This window comes from Lethenteron reissneri, chromosome 38 (assembly GCF_015708825.2).
Source record: "Lethenteron reissneri isolate LAM-NWPU_2019-01 chromosome 38, ASM1570882v1, whole genome shotgun sequence".
NCBI classification, from domain to species: domain Eukaryota; kingdom Metazoa; phylum Chordata; class Hyperoartia; order Petromyzontiformes; family Petromyzontidae; genus Lethenteron; species Lethenteron reissneri.
In genome coordinates, this window is record NC_083816.1 from 10,677,351 (window position 1) to 10,697,175 (window position 19,825).

The 19,825-nt window shown below is 51.2% G+C and overlaps 1 protein-coding gene across 1 annotated transcript; it reads right to left on the reverse strand.

The window, feature by feature from the left end:
* Positions 1–584: 584 nt before the first annotated feature.
* Positions 585–8,920, reverse strand: LOC133351662 (protein phosphatase 1 regulatory subunit 3A-like). Its single transcript, XM_061567036.1, has 2 exons — positions 6,820–8,920; positions 585–3,159 (listed from the first exon to the last, which is right to left on the reverse strand). The coding sequence occupies exons 1-2, from the start codon at positions 7,306–7,308 to the stop codon at positions 2,770–2,772; spliced, it is 879 nt and encodes a 292-aa protein (XP_061423020.1). The 5' UTR covers positions 7,309–8,920; the 3' UTR covers positions 585–2,769.
* Positions 8,921–19,825: the final 10,905 nt, after the last annotated feature.

Genomic DNA, 19,825 nt, shown 5'->3' on the forward strand with positions numbered 1-19,825 from the left:
CTTGCTCTCCGTTATCTTTGCAGTGGCGAGCGGAACGCTCTCTTGCTCAGGGGGAGGGGGGTGGTGAGGTGGTGAGGATGTCACGGGGCAGATTCCCGCGCGCTTAAAAATAAACGGGCAGCACTGACGGACGCATCGTAGCTGCAGCACAGACACATTCAGCCGCGCAAAACACCGCGCGCTTTGCCACCGATGCTGCTCATCCTGCTGCTGATCCTGCTGCTGATCCTGCTCCTGCTTGCTGCTGGTGCTGCCAGCAGCAGCAGGAGGCAGCAGCAGATGGCCACGCTAACGCGGGGCCGTCGCGAGAGGCGCGCGTGTACGTGGTGCAAGCCTGCCAATTGGGGGGGGGGGGATGGGGGGGAGGACGCTTATAGCTACTTGCCCTTTACTCAGAAAACCCACAAGCGCAGCTGATCGCTCCCAGACGCCGGCACCAAGATCGGGTCTCGGCGTCCGGCCGTTTGTCGTGACCGGCCAAAGAAGTTGCCCTGCAAAGTCTACAGGCAACCCCACACACACATACAACTCCCATAGGTTTGTGATGGTAATTCGGACCGAAAGGAATACGCAGGGACACGGCACGCAAAGTGATTATTTAATATGACTTTGCGTTAAAGGGCTTTGTGTGGGACGCAAACACGCCATGGGTTTGTGTACTGGCCGTTTGATCCGCACAAAACTGAAAGCTTCCATCAGTTACATTAGCCCGAATATAGGAAAGGATTTCGCATTAACATTACTCCTAGACCCTTTCTTTTACCCTTGTCGACCATCAAATACAAATTAAACATAATACTGGCCGGAACAAATATGGCAAATAACAATAGCGTAAACGTCTCTCGTATTCCTCTCCTGCTGCCCTACGAGCACGTGATTGTATGTTTAGGGTTGCCATGATATAACGACAACACGAGACACATCGTACGATAAAACAGCCGTCCGTATGTACCTTGAACTTCTTTCGCACCGTACGTAGCCAACCGTGCTCATCGAAGGTGCGGAGAGCCATGATAATCGATTTTTCTCAATATCGTCATATCCCGATTTATCATTGCTCGTGTTTTTTTCTGAAATATTGTATTTCTTGACCAAAAAACCCCAACAACTATGAAATGGCAAACTCTTCTTGAACTTGCAAATAGATGAGCTGTTATCTATTAAACTAGTGTAATGCTAGATATTCTTTGGAGCAATTGACGGCGTGGGATTTATATGGCAATTGAATATTGCGTTTATTTGACTTCTTTATTCATCATAAGCATTCCAGATTGCAAAGTTTGCAATTATTATACGACTCGTGGCTGACTCACGTTGCAGTGAACTGCAACGTAATAACTTTAAAGTAAAAGTTTTATCCACACGGGTCAAAAAACGAAGCGCAAAAAAAACCCGTAAACTGACATCACGGTAACCGCCACATCGCGACATTTCATATCGCATCGTGAAAATGTAGATAATGGAGCACGTCTTCTTGGTTCTTTCGGTAAAGTAACGTAGAAGGGAAATAATAAAATAATAAAAATTAAACATAATAACAAGAAAGATTTAAATCGAAATGGTGAACGTATCTATCAATGGGTCTTTCGGTAAAGCCAACGTAGATAGAAAAATTATTTAAAATAAAATAATTAAAAATATATTTATTTTTCTATCTACGTTGCTTTACCGAAAGACCCATAGAATATGTATTCCTGTAGTCACGAAAGCTTTAAGTCAAGACTTATCTATCGAGCATTGCTGCTCCGGTGCTGATGTTTTCTGAGCTACACACAACTCCAATGCTGATCACTCACCAATGCATCTTGACTCAACTGGCCAGAAGGCGACAGGAAAGAGGCAGACGATGCATACTGAAATCTACAACTAGAAATACATTTGTGTTCAATGTACTGTGGAACAATGATATATTCTACTCGGCGAAATGAAGATGTGTTGTTGACACTTCTGATACAGAACCAGACATCTCAAATTATCCTCCCTGGCATGCCTTCAGCTCGTCACATGTCAAACACAAGTTTAACTTTTCACTTTAGAAAGCGAAACAATTGTTTCGTCGTAATATTTAAGTCGGTTAACTCCACGCGTCCGAATACAGATTTTTATTTTATTTCTTGAAGGTCAAAGGTCATTCTGAAGGTTATTCTGACCACTGAAGGTCATTCCGGCTCCAATTAGAACACGTTTGTCAATACAGGGTAATGGTCAGGTTTAATGCCATCTGGTTTGCAACACAAATGCATATTTTCAAACATTCAATGAATATAAATGTTCAAGCCTGACGTTTCTTTGTCGGAGATTGCTTCAGTTTGCTGAGATGGCACTGTTAGTGTTCCCTGCTTAATTTCCACGATTGTGGGAGTGAAGCAGAACGCTCAGCATGTGTTACCGCTGGGCAGTGTTAGAGGACATGGGCTCGGCTCTACAGAGATACCGCACCACCCGAAGAGGTGGCATGAGTCCAAACAGGACTATTTATAATGCGAAGCTCGCCGGTCGACCTTCAATTGTTGCAAAACGTTTAGAAATGACAATATATAATTGTTTTCAATAGATGGACTACAAAAGTATGAACTAAATGAAGAACGTCGAGTTGACGGGTATGAAAGCATGAGCTTTCAAAAACTTGTTTGAGTTACAATTAAGGCATATTTCACATATTCAATATAACTTCTCGCGAAAGATATATTACTCTAAAAGCCCTCGGAAGGACTTCACGACCAGCCGGTATTCACAAACAGAAGCTCACACGCACACGCGCGAACTCGCCTAGTGGCTGAGCATCTCGAAGACGCCGTAGCAGTACAGGAACACGATGGCGAGCGCATAAGCAGCGCAGCATTCCATCACCCCGAAGCGAGTGAGCGACGCCAGGAAGACGAGCAGCAGCAGGACGTGGAGCGTCTTGAAGAGGCCCTCACTCAGCTCGTCAGCCGAGCCCCACCGGGCCGGCTGCGCTACCGCAGAGAGGCCGTTGGCGGAGGCGCCTCCACGGTCGCCTCTCGGCTCGTGGTTGTGGCCGCCGCCACCGCCGATGGCCGCTCCCACGCGGCCGCGGAGGTCACCGACGTCCGGGGCGTGCTCGTGGCGAGCTTCGTTGTTGGAAGCGTCGGAAGACCTCGGGCTGCAGCCGTTGGGTTCGGGCGCGCTGACGAGCGCCTGCGTGTGCGTGCGTGCGCGTGCGTGCGTTTGCACGAGGAGTTACGAGGACCAAAGCACGTGGATCGTCAGGCCAAGGGGCAGCGCGATTTCGCAACCGATCAAATTTCGAGCATGCGTGGTAATGGTCAGGAAGGGTGGTTCGGATGAAACAAAAACGCGGATGAAGGAAACGTACAGAGATGAAACTGTGAAACCAACCATATTTATTGGGTACCTATGCCGAATTTGGGAAAATACGTAGAATGCGCCGTCTGTTTATTTTTGTACAGTTTTGTGTTTGAGTTCACATGGGCACTGACGCCGGCCCTCAACGAGTGAGGAGCAGCCACTAAAATAATCGGCGTGTGCGTAAAACGAGATAAATGTTTGTCGCACGACAGTCAATTAGATATTCGAAGTCTCAGATGGTGGAATTCTAGGCATATTAAATGCAGGACCAACTTGAATGTAATGGCGGGTGTTTGTGTGTGGTCATTGGTGGGCGAGCTTAGACCATCACCTATCGATACTTGAGAACCCGGCTGAAGGTTGGATTCACTGCCAGGATCTAGGCGATGTCAGCAAAGGTGTGCTCACAAAGAGCAGGGAGGCCGAATTCCCATCATGCCTTGTGTGCACGTCATGTGACCACCACATTGCATGTACAATGTCCTCAGCCTTGCCAAGACCACCAGCTATAAATAGGGACAAGCGTGTGGCCGTCTTTTTGTTGAGGCCACAAACTCACAAAGAGTTGAAAATGCGATTCCAGCTCAGCTGTTTGAGCTCTGACAAAACCCGGCCACCTCCATAGCTGCGGATGTTGAGACACAGAGGTGATGAAGTTATTGGCTCTGCATTGCTACCGCGCATTTAGTGATATTGATGACACCATTGAGTCCACATGTGGCGCTAAGAAGTGAGTTTATTTATTTATTTATTTCAAGTCTGTCAATATGCTTTATTTAACTAAGGGATGAAATAAAACCAGCGAGACACGTGAAACGTAGCCTTTTTTGCAACAAGATCTGCATGTGCTCAGCCAGTTGCAGATGCTGCAAGAATGTTCAGACTTGAACGGGGGCCGAACGTGTTTCCAAATCCATTGAAAAATCTGAAACTGCACTCCTAAAAATGTTGTCTCTTTACCTTCCCGCGGTGCGTAATTGAAAACGTGAGTTGCGAGATATTCGCTGGGCGTACGTATTACAATCGTTCCCAGTTAATATTTTTTACGGCTCGTTTTACGAAGCGTGCATCAAGATATTAAATGTCCTCCACCAATTGCTTCGTTTCCAGTGTACACACGTGGAATCCATGCGTCGCAGTTAAAACATTCAAGTGAATCTATTTGAAATGTCAAGCACCAAATGCACATCGTCCCAAATCCAGGAAATCATCAGTGAGTCTCAATGCATTTGTTTAGGCCCTTCGTGCATTGGGATGTGATAAATCCACTATTTTTTTACATGATTATAATTTTTGTGTTTTGCATAACATCCAACAGGTTAACCATCATCATCACCAACATCATTATCAGCTCCCAGTCGTTTATTTTTATGTGCAGGCAGTGGCCGAGCCGTCCTTAAAAAAACAGCTTCTTAGCTCAATGGGCTATACGCGGTAAAATAAACTTCGGATTTTATGGTGGACATGGGTGGTGGGGAAGGGGGTGGTGGAGGCGAGGTGGGCCTCCCTCCCCACGTGACCCCCCCCTAGCCCCCCACTATTATTCAGAGTCAACTAATCGAGGTGACTCGGGGAGGCACTCGAATTCAAATCCCAGAGGTCGTCACGTCCAAATGCCGCGAATGACACCACATCCCCGGCCGCCATCGCTTCCTTCATCGTGAACACAGATCGCCGCAGCTGCTGTGCGTACGACATCCCTGACCCCCAAATGGATGCCTTTACAGCCCCCCGCGCGTATGGAGTTTTACAATGCGGGTGTGGATTTTAGTGTGAGCCCACCCCAAACCTGGGCGTTGCCTGCGAGCTCTGATTGCCACTGTGCGCAAGGCATATTTCCAACTCGTTGTTGTCAATAAACTAAAAACTAAAAACTAAACTATATTTTTTGTTATTTTACCAGGTAAGGCCCACTGAAGTGTATAGCCGTTTTCCAGAAGCGACCACCACAAATTATGGCTCAACGAAGTGGCTCATCATCGTGTAAAAATTCTAGCACGTTGTTTTTAGATGTGAAGGGGAAACCCGGAGGTCCCGGAGAAAAATCCACGCGACCATGTGGAGCGAGACATGCAAAGTCCAAATACACAGCAGGCGTCAGGGTCAGGATCCAACCCACGACCTCCTGTATACCAGGCGAGGTAGTTAACATCTCATCAGGGTCAGGATCGAACCCACGACCTCCTGTATAGCAGGCGAAGTAGTTAACATCTCATCAGGGTCAGTATCGAACCCACGACCTCCTGTATACCAGGCGAGGTAGTTCACATCTCATCAGGGTCAGGATCGAACCCACGACCTCCTGTATACCAGGCGAGGTAGTTAACATCTCACCACCGTGGCGCCCTCAAGGGTTGGTAGATCACATCGAGACTTTTAAAAACTCCAATCTCAAACCCCACCGGGTTACGAGGTGGTCACAGCGACTGTGTGCGTCCGCGAACCCATCTGCGCACAGCTGGAGTCCCCTGTGAGTGTGTTATCCCCTCGTGTGAGTGCCGGGTGCTTTTTCTCTTCCCATATGTAAAATATGATACGGTACAGTACTGTAGTATATAGCATACGAAACAATGGCTTGGTCATTTGGCCAAGCGTGTCATATCAGAACCCCTCCTGATTAATACTAACCTCGAGACTCAGTGTGAGGGTTTTGGCCGGATAAGTAACGTTCATCCACAGGCTGGTCCAGATGTCTTGTGACTACCCATTCAGTTCTATAAAATGTCTCTATTTTTTAAGTAAGATTTGTTTAACGCAGAAATGAATATGCAGCGGAAATAACTGTTCGGGGGTAAATTAATTGCGGGTCACACGATATCTGGACCACCCTGTGTATGGGACACCACTGTGGCGAGATGGTGGACCACCACAAGCACAGACAAAGATCCCCCTATAGGCTGCACAGACTATTGAGGCAAGTACTGTTCGCGAGCACGTATGAAGGCCGGCAACCCATCCCCACGAAGGGGTGGGTGGCCAGCACCACGCCCGGCCGCCTTTGTCTCCATTAGTGGCGATGTTTACACACCGCACCAGGTACTCATCTGAGGCTGAGTCGACCTAGGGGAGGAGGCTCAAGACCGATTCGGATAATCGCCACCGATGTTGGCCGTGACCGGCAATCGAACTCGGGTCGCCGGGTTCGTAGCGCAGCGTGGCGCACTAACCTCATGATTGGAGTACCCAGCACCGCGCGACGTAACGTAACGCAGCGTAACGTAACATAACGCAGCGTAACGTAACGCAACGTAACGCAGCGTAACGCAACGTAACGCAGCGTAACGTAACGCAACGTAACGTAACGTAACGCAGCGTAACGCAACGTAGCGCAACGTAACGCAACATAACGCTACATAACGCACCGTAACGCAACGTAACGCAACGTAACGTAACGCAACATAACGCAACGTAACGCAACATAGCGCAACATAACGTAACGTAACGCGACGTAACGCACGCGCCTCTGCGTGCCGCTCGGCAGGAACCCACCTTGACGCGTGCGGCTCGCATCTCCTCGCCCGCCTTGACGCACGTGAACCTGTAATTAGCGCAGCCGTTGTTATCCCAGAAGACGCCGTCGGGAGACGCGTAGCGAACGACCATCTCCACGGCGTCGCCCTCCTGCAGGGGCTCGTCCTCTCCGGGCCTCGCGAAGCTGCGGAAGACGAACTGCTCCGTCTCGCCGTCGAAGGTGTTGTCTACGGCGGTCGCCTGCACCTCCCAGTGGCTCCTCCACACGTCTCGGGACCAGCGCAGGTGCACGCGCTTGTCCCGAGACGAGCCGTGCACGCGCACCGTGCCGAGAACGGCGCCCGACTCGGACACCGCGAGCTCTTCCAGAGCCACCTTCTGCTTGCGCACCGCGTCCAGAAGCTCCGACGTGGAGCCGGCGAGCGCGAAGTCGGGTCTCGGGGCGACGGAGCACGCGGGTCCAGAGTGGCCGCAGTCCTCCCCGCGCTCGTCTGCGACTTTCTCCATCGAGTCCCCGCGGGAGAGGCGAAAGCCCGCGGCGTCGGCGAACAGAACTCGGCGTCGGGGTGTCGCGGTCGACTCAGTACCGAGGATGTTGTCCTGCTGCTGCTGTTGCTGCGGCTGCTGCTGTTGCTGTTGTTGCTGCTGCTTCGTACTCTTCTTCTTCCTGCTGCTGCTGCTGCTTCTGTTCAGAGCCGCGCGTGCGTTTCGGCACCGGCGACAGTCGGGACACCTTGAGGCCGACCGGGCAAATCGCGTGTTCGGAATCAGCGGATGCCTCCTGCTGGCCAAACTCGAATTCTTCCTCGGCCATTGTGGACATTATATATGGGATTGCCGTGGTGTGTGTGTGTGGTGTGTTTATTTAAACCCACTCACTCGCTCACGCAGAGCGGCGGCTAAAACCCAGCTGCTTAGGCTACACAAAGTGTATAGCCACCGCGTGCAGGCTCGACAACTTGCACGTGTAAGACGCGTGTGGTGTTACATGGATACAATTCTGCAGAGAGAATAACAACGTGCTAACAACTTGCAACTTTTGCGTGTGCACAAACTGCGATTTACCTGTAATGCATAAGATGCAATTATATAGGCGAGGCAAACCTCCAACTACCCCACGCGTACAGACTGCTATTTAAATACTATACAGTATGTACTTCCCGGTACAATATATACATGTACTGCACTGGATATTCTACTTCTGACTACTGCCTGCATAACACGTTCAATTTAAAGGCATAGAATGCACAGTGCATATGTAGCGTAGAGGCTACACGACTTGCAACGATTAAACATATCCAGCCTGTAACTTCAAATGTAAAGCTACACAGTGAAATTTCACAATCAGGATGCAGCCTCCTTTGCTTGCGATTCGTCCGAAGTGTGACTTAGATCTTGACCCTGTGTAAAGACAGCAGCTCGTTATACCACGTATTGCCACGCTCACGTGTATTCTACACTTTACACAGAATGCCACACTAAAGCGAATACTACAGTGCAGTGTATAGCTTATAGCCAGCAGTGGATACTGTCTAGCCTTTTGCCCAGCACACTCTAAGCTTTAGCCCTGCCTATACATAGAGCTATGCACAGTCTACAGTTTGCACAACATATAGCCAACACTGCATATACGTACACGCTACAGCTTGCGCCCTATGAATAGCCGACAACCAGGATCCAATAGCTATTAAGCCTAGAAAACCTTCCTGCAGCTTGCGAGGTTTAGTGCATGGCCTATATTTTGCTCAACCACCCCAACACGCATTCACCACGAATCTAGACAGATCACAGCCTATGTGCGCACTGCCTGCTCATCAGCAACACGAGCTCTCTTCCTTCCCTTGCCAGCTTTTACACGGATGACAAGGAGGACGGCTCCTTGCAAGACTCGCAAGTCGCCAGCGGCACACGCGTGTTGCGCGTGTCGCGTTACGGGTGACAGCACCTCGGTTTGCGTCCCGTGTGCTCACGCCACAACACGCACACACACACTCATAAGCAAACAAATAAATGAGCAACCAATCATGCAATGAAGCCGTGCGCAAACTTGTTTACAAAGTCGACACGAGTGTAGATGATAAGATCGATAAATACAGGCCGGGCATAGAGCGAGCAGAGATAGAGGCCTCTGTTTGTGGTGCAGGGCGCTTTTAGGCAATTTATTTTTCTAAATTTAAAACCGTTGGCATCAACAGTCTTGAACACACAGCACGCGCACACACACACCAGTGGGTCCCTGGTCCACACTACACGGACACGCTGCGCTCTTGCGTGCCAAGCAACTCTCCACCGGGAATTGGTGGCACGCACATTGTATCGAGCAGGACCCAGCATGGAGAGAAGCACGTTTCGAGACTCGACGAGGCTTTCTTGCGTAAATATGTCACGGACATTGATAAACAAAAACAAAGATGCCTCTTTCATTTGTTTCACTGGAGTCATTTTTGTTTTGCTGTAGCTGTTTGTTTTATTCCCCGTATTCTTGCACGCGTTAGCTTTTGTGCGTTTTCAAATGTACATTGTCCCATGCGTCCCTTGAAGAATATATTGTTTTCACCTGCCCAATTGACCTCCGCCACCACCAACTTCTTCGCGTGCCCCCCCCCCCCCCCCGGGCGCAGTTGCACCGCCTGCACACCCACAAGCTCAGCCACTGCAGGCCGTGCATGAAATGCACGCGGGCGCCCGATTTAGCAGCAAGGCTGTGGAGGCTATTTGGCGAATGTGTTGTGGCCTAACACCCCAGACAACCGGCAGTATACAGTGACGGACCCCTCTGCATTTAGACCGCAGCGTCAGCGGTCCTAGCGGCCGGCATCCACCCACCGCCGCTGTTTGTATCGAGTCTCGTCATCAGCCACCGTCAATCCACTGCTGGATGAAGGCCCTCCTCGTGTCGGCCGCGCGCCCCTCCGATGAGCGCGGTCGGCTACGTGCGGCACAGAGAAGGTTCAACGTCGCCAGGGCCCACCCGGTCCCGTGATGTCGCAATGTCCACGTGGCTCCCTGCACGCGATCGGATGTTGTCGCTTCTCATCTGTCGGGGATCGGTGGACCTCCTCTCTCTCGGGCGCCGTTCTCTCCTTTGACTGCCGCTCCGACATCAGCCTCGACCGGGGGGAGGGGGGGACCGGCAGGCACCGCGCCCGCAAAACTCTCCTTTGGCGACGCCTCTTGCCGAGGTGGCATCGTGAAATAAAAGTGTCAGTTCTAACACGTCGGCCAATTTTACTAATAATAAAGGGTTTTTTTTTGGGGGGGGGGGGTAGATCGCGTACGTATAAATGTGTCGTTTAGTGTTGTTTAAACTAAACTAAACAATTTTTTATTTGACCAGGTAAGGCCGACAGAGCTATATACATATTTTTTCAGAAGCGACCTGGCCACAAATGATAATTCTAGATTTGAAGCTTTCGTGACTGCAATGATTCATACTCTTAGTTTTTTCGGTAAAGTCACGTAGGTAAAAAACGAAAAAAAAATTAATACAAAGAAAATAATAAAATACAAATCACGACGTTTCGGAGGCAACACAAGTTTCCGTCATCAGGTGGGAACGTCACACGGCGTCACAAAAAGTCAGACCCCCCCCCCCTCAAATATGACGTCACAAAGCTCTGCCCCCCCCCCCAAAAAAAAACATGTGTCAAATCGCTTTAAACTATTGTCATTCTAGTGCGTATTGATGTTGTAGGAGAAAACATTTATTTAAAAAAAAGTCTATTAATTAAGTAGAACGTGTTGTCTATGTTTATTTAAAGTTGCGCATTTTGATGTGACGTCACATTTCTCAAACTCCCCCCCCCCCCTTACTATGGGAACCTCATTTGCCAGTAAAAATATGATAATTGGTTTTTTACCCTTCTATCTGGCAACAAAACTGACACCTTGTCACACATCGTCACAAATGTCTGACCCCCCCCCCCCTCCTAGGTGCGTGACGTAATTTATGGAGGGCCCCTTTTACTACTTAAGCACACCGGTGTATTGGAGAGTAACCCCACAATATTTACGATTCGAGTACGACGTTTCGCTGGTGATTACAACGTGTAGCAGTAGCTACACGTGTAGTATCTACTACATGTGTAGTAGTAGCTACAACACGTATATTAGTAGCTACACGTGTAGCAGTAGCTACACGTGCAGCAGTAGCTACACGTGCAGCAGTAGCTACATGTATAGTAATAGCTACACGTGTAGTAGCTACTTTTTCCAGCACCGCTAACATCACGTGCCCCGGAGAGGCAGTGTATGTCACACGTGGCGTGAGGCATCTTTGTCTTTGCGAGTGTCTCACCACGAGGTGGAGCTGTCAGGCAAGGCGTCACCGGCACAAAGGCCAACTCCCCAAATTGTACAAAAGCTGATCACCGTCTAACGGAGAGGGGGGGGGGGGCAAGGACATAAATGTTTGCGAGCACCTATTAAGGGCGATGCGTTAAAGAAACAGTTTACGTCAATAGGACTACACGCTTTACCTATTTAAAGTTGAGTCAACCTCGTGCAACACAGATTACGCTGCATGCCTTTTCACAAACGGCATGTACGCATGCAGACACGTCTCCACGTAAATTACATAAAGCCCCCTTGTCAATCCACTGCTGTGTCAGTCATGGATAGGTGGGTGTCGTTTTGACCATACTTCACCACGCCGGTACGTGTATGGGTTGGAGAGTGATGCTCAGGACCGGTAACAGATTATCGCTCGCCACTGATGTTCTTAGCCGTGGCCTGGAATCGAACCCGGCCCTTATCTCTGGGTTCACAGCGCCCGGGACGCTAACCACCACACATTATGCAATGTTAGAAATAGCGAACTACTACGCATTCTGAATGTACGGGGGTGTGTGGGTGGCTGGCTGGTACACAGGCACAGAAGTAAAACATAAGAGGAATGGGAAAAAAAGTGTAACTTTTGGGTGTTTTATTATTATTATTTCCACCAGTATACGTTTAGCAATTGCCGAACAACAGCGCACACAGAGACACACACGCACACAGCCACGAGCGAGGGGGATGTGTGTTATGTTGTGTTCTCTAAAAAAAATAGTTCCTTCTGCGAGCTGGCTGCAAGGGTCTGCACCAATGACTCTATCTAAAATATTTATTTTTTAAGGCGAATGGTTGAGGGGTGGTAGTATATGGGGGGGGGGTAAGGTTTTATTTTTCTCTTTTAATTTACAAAAAATTCTGTCTTCCTTTTTTCTATACCGTTCACCTCGACTCCCACCCCGACCATCACCACCACCACCAAACCCGCTCCATTCTGCCTTCAGATGGATCGTTGTTAAACAGCGGGGTTTTTCTCCCCCCCCCCTCTCTCTCCTTCGCCTCGAATCTGGAATGCATTTTCAGTCTGAATCAATTGCATGAAAGGAGCACAACGGGGCAAGAGGAGGTTTGTAGGGGGGTGAGGTATGGTATAGGATTATGTGGGCTGGCTGGAGGAGGACGAGAGAGAGAGCGTGGTTGGATGGTGGGTGGGTGGGTGGGCAGTGGTGGAGAGAGAGAGAGAAAAAGAGAGAAAAGAGAGAGAGAGCGTGGTTGGATGATGGGTGGGTGGGCAGTGGTGGAGAGAGAAAAAAAGAGAGAGAGAAGAGAGAGAGAGCGTGGTTGGATGATGGGTGGGTGGGCAGTGGTGGAGAGAGAGAGAAAAAGAGAGAGGAGAGAGAGAGAGCGTGGTTGGATGGTGGGTGGGCAGTGGTGGAGAGAGAAAGAGAAGGCTGGGCAGGGTCAGATATTCAAGCCCCACCGAAGTGTTTTGCTCCTTCTCCTCCTCCTCCTCTTCCCAACTCCGCCAGATTGACAGGCACGGGGCCACGTGCGGCACCCGGCACAATCCGCCCACGCGTGCGAGCGAGCCCAATGCAGCAGATGGTGCGGGAGCGTTCGTGTGGATTATTAAAGCAGAGGCGGTCGGCGGCAGCGTTGTTGTTAGAGGACTGTGGAGAGGCGGGGGGGCTCTGGGTGGAGAAAAGAACAGGAGGGGGAGGAGAGACGGGATGGAGATTGGGATTTGAGAGAGAGAGAGAGCTGAGCGGGTGCGGGGTGAAGTTATAACGAGGAGGTGGGATGCTTGGTTGGACAGAAAGAGAGGGAGCAGCGCGTTTTATGCGGAGTAGTAACTGTTGTCGTGAGCACGTTTGGGGGTGAAGGAGAGGGGAGACGGACGGGAGAGGACGCGGGGGAGGCGGTGCTCGGATTTGGTTTGGGGAAATGTCATCAAACACCGCGGCCGCTGCTGTCAGTTTCAAAATCGCTCCACGCGAATTGTCGCAACGCCACGGCGTTCCACCTTGGACCGCTCGTCATCACGCGTCTATAAATGTTTAGGTTTTTTTCTACGCAAAAAAACAACAACAACACACAACCCACACGCACAAAGACAGAGAGAGACTTTGACTTTTAAACAACTTGTATTACCGCCAGCAGCAAAAGCACTGGAGGCGATTTCGATATGAAATACACGAAGTCACCAGCAAACAAATGAAAATTAACGACAGAGAGAGAGAGAGTTTCCCCTGCGTATCGCCCCATCACAGAACCGTTGAGATAAATGTTGAGTTTGGGATAAATGTTGAGTGTGGTGTTGCCTTTCTATACAACACACACACCACGCACACCACACACACACCCCACACCACATACACCACACACCACACACACCACACACACCACACACACACACACCACACACACCACACACACACACCACACACACCACACACCACACACACCACACACACACCACACACACACCACACACACACACCACGCACACACACACCACACACACACCACGCACACCACATACGCACACACCACACACCACACACACCACACACACCACACACACCATGCACACACACACCACACACACCACACACCACACACACCACACACACCACACGCACCACACATAACGCACACACACCACACACACACCACACACACACACCACGCACACACACACACACCACGCACACACACACACCACGCACGCACACACACACCACGCACGCACACACACACCACGCACACACACACCACACACACACCACGCACACACACCACGTACGCACGCACACCACACACACACCACACACACCACACACCACGCGCACACAGCGCACACGCACACACACACAACGCACCACACACACACCACACACACACATCACACGCCGCACACACCACACACACACACCACACACACAGAGGCTGCAGTGTGGGCAATGGGAAGCCGGAGGATTTGGTGGTTTGGAAGTGAAGATGTTTTTTTGTCGGGGGGGGGTGCGCGGGGGGGTGTGGGGGGGGGTGCGTGGGGGGGTGCGTGGGGGGAGGGTGCGTGGGGGGGATGCGTGGGGGGGGGTGCATGGAGGGGGGTTCGTGGGGGAATACGTGGGGGGGGGTGCGTGGGGGGTGCGTGGGGTGCGTGGGGGGGGGGCGTGGGGGTGCGTGGGGGGTGCGTGGGGGGGTGCGTAGAGGGGTGCGTGGGGGGGTGCGTGGGGGGAAGCAGGAAGGAGGGCCGAGAAGACGTAGGTGGGGAGGCAGCGTCTCAGCGCTTCTCGCCCTAAACGAGAACCACACGTCGCGGCATCTGCGCTCTCTGAGCGAGACGAGAAAGCGGTGGCGGGTGGATGTTTTTTTTCTTTCTCTTAAAGTGGCTCGCAACTTGTGGGTTCTGAGAAATTGGGTAGATAATCGGCCGTGCCCTGGGCCAGCCACGTGGAATGAGGCGCGATTCTCTCCCTCTCTCTCTGCTGAGCGCGGACTGCAATGCAACAACAGCAAAATCGCTCCGTGGGTGGTGTCAGAGCAGCTTGAGACCGCGGAGTGATTTCATTATTCAAGCCCCCCCCCCCACTACACCCCCGGCAGCCCCCCCCCCCTCCTCCTCCCCCACCTCTTCTCTGTAGTAGGTGGGTCACACAACACTGTAACCACATACCGCAGTTGGCTGTGTCGCCGTTGCTTTGTAGCTTCGAGGCTGCAATTGATGCGTACGAGTGTTTAATTGTAAATAATGTGAAACCATGTTATTTAAACAAAGAGTAAATGCCTCCTTACATGGGGGAGGGAGAGAGGGAGGGAGGGATGGAGGGGGGGTGCGGGAAAGGAAACACATGTGCCGGAGAGAAACACGTGAGTTCGAGACACGCTGGAGAAGGAGTGGGCTGATGGTGCCGTGGTTGAGACTTGTGATGGAGTGGTAGGCACAGGATGGGGAAACGTCAAAAGGCATCGCCCGAGAGATACGCGTGTCCACACCTGGCGCAAGTGCTCGACTGAGTGATTTCATCGCAAAGCCGTGAGAGACGGCGATAACCCGCCGATACCATCATGCAGCAATAGCTAATGATGATGGTGATGGCGGTGTGTTAATGTTAATCTGGCCGGCTATAGTGTGTGTGTGTAGTGTATGACATGCGTTCGAGTGCTGTATACGCAGGCAAGGCACACACCACGTGCATAGATAACGCACACGAAGTTGACTCATGGCGGAGCTGAGATTAATTGCTTGGACGGATTGCCACTGGACAAGAAGGTGGTCTCTTGCCAGCTTATTGCCAACTTTTACAAAGCGTGCACCCACGCAACCCCATGGTTAATGGCCACTAATAACAACAACATCACGTGATAACGAGTTCTACTTTGAGCATGACAGCCCTTTTGTCAATGGGACCGATTTTCCAGGATCAAAGTATGAACAATGACAATAGGCTTTGGCCTCTCTGGTAATAACACAGGTGTTAAGATGTTCAAACACCCAATTAGGTACCTTTTGCAAGGAATCAACTCTGCATTAACCACACGTACTTTTGGCAAAACATGCACACAGACCTGTTCTGATAATATGGGCATTGTCTTCGAAACTGTCTCTGGTGTAGGCCAATAAATTTCAAAGGACAACGCGCATAATACGAGAGCCTGTTGGTTTGCATGTTTTGCCACGTGGGGTTAATGCGGACTTGATTCCTCGCGATGGGTTTCTATGAACATCTCATCGCCTCCTGTAGTATTGCCAGCGAGAGTAGAAACCGATCCCTGTGTCCAGCACTTTGTTGATTCACAGTCGGCTCTTTCCACGCCGTGCTGGTGGCCATGGCGCTTTGTTTGCCCGCCTTCCATCATGGTCACCACGGGGTTGGAGAAAGAGAGGGGGCCACGGGGGGTTCGGTTCAGAGGTCACTGACCACCAGTGTCAGCCACCCTGTGGTCAATAACAGTAACGCACCTTCATCCAGGAAAACCTCACCGAGACGTGCCTCTTTATTCAGGAGACTGCTGCATTTGAATGTTTGCCAAATTAATTCGTCCTTCACATGTGGGAAGGAAACTGGGGCACACTCAGACAAATCCACGCCTCCTGCCGACCCTGCAGGAGCAGCAGCAGCAACAGCCCATCGCCCTCAACACCCACCCGAGGACTCGACCTCTGCCTATCTTTCGAGACCCCGACGAGATTGAGGGGGTGGCGGGGAGTGACTCAGTCGTGGCCACGTTGGGGTCTTCGCTCTGAGACGACTCCGCCCACGCTGATGGAATTGGGATCTCGTGACCCCTTCCTCGGGACGTGAGCCCGATCGCGGCGATTGAGGCATTAGCGTCACCGGCTGGCGTCACAATTGGCCGTGCAATCGAGAAGGGTCAAGGGGGGTGAGGTCAGGGGTCAGGGCGTGGGCTGGTGGAGGCATTAGCCGCCCCCACCCACCCCCGCTGCAGTTGGGGTGACCAATAGGGACTTTCTCTTCCCTTGGGACCAATCTTGTGCTGCTGTGGCGTTCAAAACAAACAGCTACCGTCGTCATTCGCTCTGGCGTGGAGAGCACGGGGCCCATCCACTCATCGATGCGCACCGCTCGAATCATTTGGAGAAAGTATCGGGAGCGCGACGATTTTATGCCTCCGTGTGTCTCCCAGTGATCTCAACGCACTCATTGGCCGCTGCTCGGCACGGTGTTTCTGTGGTCGCGATGTGCGTGGCGCTCTTTGACGAGTTTCCGCGTCGTTACCGCACATCGCTTGTGGCGCGGTGTCCATAGGTATGCACGTGCGTGCGTTGAACTTCTTTCGCGCCGTACGCAGCCCACCGCGATAATCGAAGGTGCGTGTGGAAGGACAAGAAACTAAATACAAAAGGCAGTTTTAAAGAAATCAGTTTTCAATCTAGGTGATTTAAAAGTGCATAGCCCCAGTGGCTTCCTAATATCGGAAGGAAGAGCGTTCCAGACGGCCGCAGAAGCGCATCCGAAAGCGCCGTGCGATGCGGTGACCACCGTCTTTGCCCGATGGCTCGCTCGCAGCACGCAGAGCGAATCGTCAGGGGCTGTCACGATGAACGACCCCGAACATGCACATCGGATAGCAGCCATGCTTGTCCAGTGTCTTAACAGCTCTCCTCGATCACCTGTTAAACGAGGACTTCTCGTATATTCCACCGTCAAAACCACGCACGGCACCGCATCGCCAGGAGCCGGCGCCTTGGACATTGCCAAGTTGCCCCAAACTCATTGCCACCAAGTTTCCGAAAGAGAGAGAGCGAGAGAGCCGAGTCCACGATGTCTCCTGCTCTTTGCTGGACTCCCGGGCGAGGGAGAAAGAGCGCAACGACGGAGCCGACAACGACGTCGCCGATTAGTGACTTAGCCACGTGCGCGTGGCCGCGCTCTCCGATGCGTGCGAAGGGGTTTAAAAAAAAAAGCATTCGAGGCATGCACCGTCTGACTCGCGTAAACAAGGATAATGGCTAGCAGACGGCCCATTATTTTAAAAAAAAATGTGGCGCAATAGGCGGTTCATTTCCTTGCTGTGGGGCACCTATTCATTTATTTGATTTGCCGATTTGCTCCTGTGGTCGGTAGCCGTCAAGCACTCGCTGGAGCCCCCCCCCCCCGGCAAGAATCAATGATTGGGGTCTCAGACACACACACGTGTCGTCTGTCGTGTGCGTGCGGGAGACCGGTGTCATGACGGCGGTGAGCGCGCGCGCAGGCGATCCAAGTGACGTGGGTTCGATCACCGGCAATGACGCACATCGGTGGTGATTGCCAATGAGTACACGGGCCTGGTGGGATCTCCCCGAGAGCTCAAGGTAAAGGGGCAGGCCTGCGAGTGCTTGCTCGCACCCTGTGCTGGCAGAAGGGGCCTCCGCTAAAATAAGTTCGGAGAGCCCTCTCCGTAGGTGTATACTTTTTTTGGGGTGGGGGGGGGCGAACGATTCCACGCTGTCCAAACATCTCGGAAGTTGTGCAAAGTGCCCAGCACTGCACCCCACCGCACACATCAAAGCTGCGAGTCGAGCTGCTGTGGCGGGACCCATTTCGACTGCCGCATGAACAGAGGCGATGGGGGTGGTTTAAAGAACTCGCTGCGTCGTTCCAACTGCAGCCCTCTAAGCACGCATCTACTCGGCCAAAAATGAGTGCCTAAAGAGTAAACTAAACGACTCAACTGTGTTTCGATTTAAAGCTTTCGTGACTGCAGGGATTCATATTATTGGTTCTTTCGGTAAAGTCACGTAGAAGGGAAATAATAAAATACTAAAAATTCAATAATAAAAGTCTTACAACGTTTCGATTGCAACACTGGCAATCATCATCAGATGTGAAAAAACACAGCAAGACAATTTGAAAACCGCCACATTTTTCAAAATTTCCTGCTGTGGTTTTCACACCTGATGATGATTGCTTGTGTTGCAATCGAAACGTCGTGAGAATTGTATTGTTTTATTTTTATTATTGTATTATTTCCCTTCTACGTGACTTTACCGAAAGAACCAAGAATAATACTCCACTATGTTTTATACAGATCTATTTCAGAAGCGACCTTGTCACAAATGATAGCTCAACGAAGTGGCTTATCGCGTGGAAGATTATAGCAGCTAAATACTCTAAACGCGTGACGTTGATTCTAAATGTGGAGGGGAACACCGGAGGACCCGGAGAAAAACTACGCGACCACGGGGAGAGAGAGACACGCAAACTCCAAATAAACAGCAGGCGGTCAGGGTCGGGACCGAATGCACGACCTCCTGTCGACCAGGCGAGGTAGTTAACATCTCGGTGGCGAGATGCTACGCTGGTCTGCATAGGCGCTTGCGAGCATCTACCCCAAATGAGTCTACGCCCTCACCACCACCACCACCACACCAAATTTATTACCGTAAAGGAACACCAAGAATGCAACGGCGCTGTATAAAGTTGCTTTTACTGCATTTAACAAAATGCCACGGTTTTGTTTTACATACAGCCGTCGTGTATTTTTCTTAGTTTCTTTGCCTGTTCAGAACAGACCATCGAAATGGATACATCACACTAACAATTACGCTGTGAGGAAAAACAACTTTGGTAACATTATCCTTTTTTGTGGCAGAATGCAAAAGAAAAACGCAACAAAAAAATAAAAACGCTCGCGCCACATGCGCTCGAGGAAGTCTCGTCACGTGCTCGAGGAAGTCTCGTCACGTGCTCGAGGAGGACTCGTCACGTGCTCTCGAGGAAGACTCGTCACGTGCTCGAGGAGGACTCGTCACGTGCTCGAGGAAGGCTCGTCACGTGCTCGAGGAAGGCTCGTCACGTGCTCGAGGACTCGTCACGTGCTCGAGGAAGGTTCGTCACGTGTTCTCGAGGAAGACTCGTCACGTGCTCTCGAGGAAGACTCGTCACGTGCTCGAGGAAGTCTCGTCACGTGCTCGAGGAAGACTCGTCACGTGCTCGAGGAAGTCTCGTCACGTGCTCGAGGAGGACTCGTCACGTGCTCGAGGAAGGTTCGTCACGTGTTCTCGAGGAAGACTCGTCACGTGCTCTCGAGGAAGACTCGTCACGTGCTCGAGGAAGTCTCGTCACGTGCTCGAGGAAGACTCGTCACGTGCTCGAGGAAGTCTCGTCACGTGCTCGAGGAGGACTCGTCACGTGCTCGAGGAAGACTCTTCACGTGGTCGAGGAAGTCTCGTCACGTGTTCGAGGAAGACTCGTCACGTGCTCGAGCAAGACTCGTCACGTGCTCGAGGAGGACTCGGCAC

What these genes read in the sequence shown, in the direction of transcription:
- LOC133351662 (XM_061567036.1), bottom strand. Translation starts at nt 7,308, where the DNA reads ATGGAGAAAGTCGCAGACGAGCGCGGGGAGGACTGCGGCCACTCTGGA. An exon ending in TGCGAGCCGCACGCGTCAAG is followed by an intron (nt 3,160 to 6,819) that starts GTGGGTTCCTGC and finishes ACGCACACGCAG; the next exon opens with GCGCTCGTCAGCGCGCCCGA.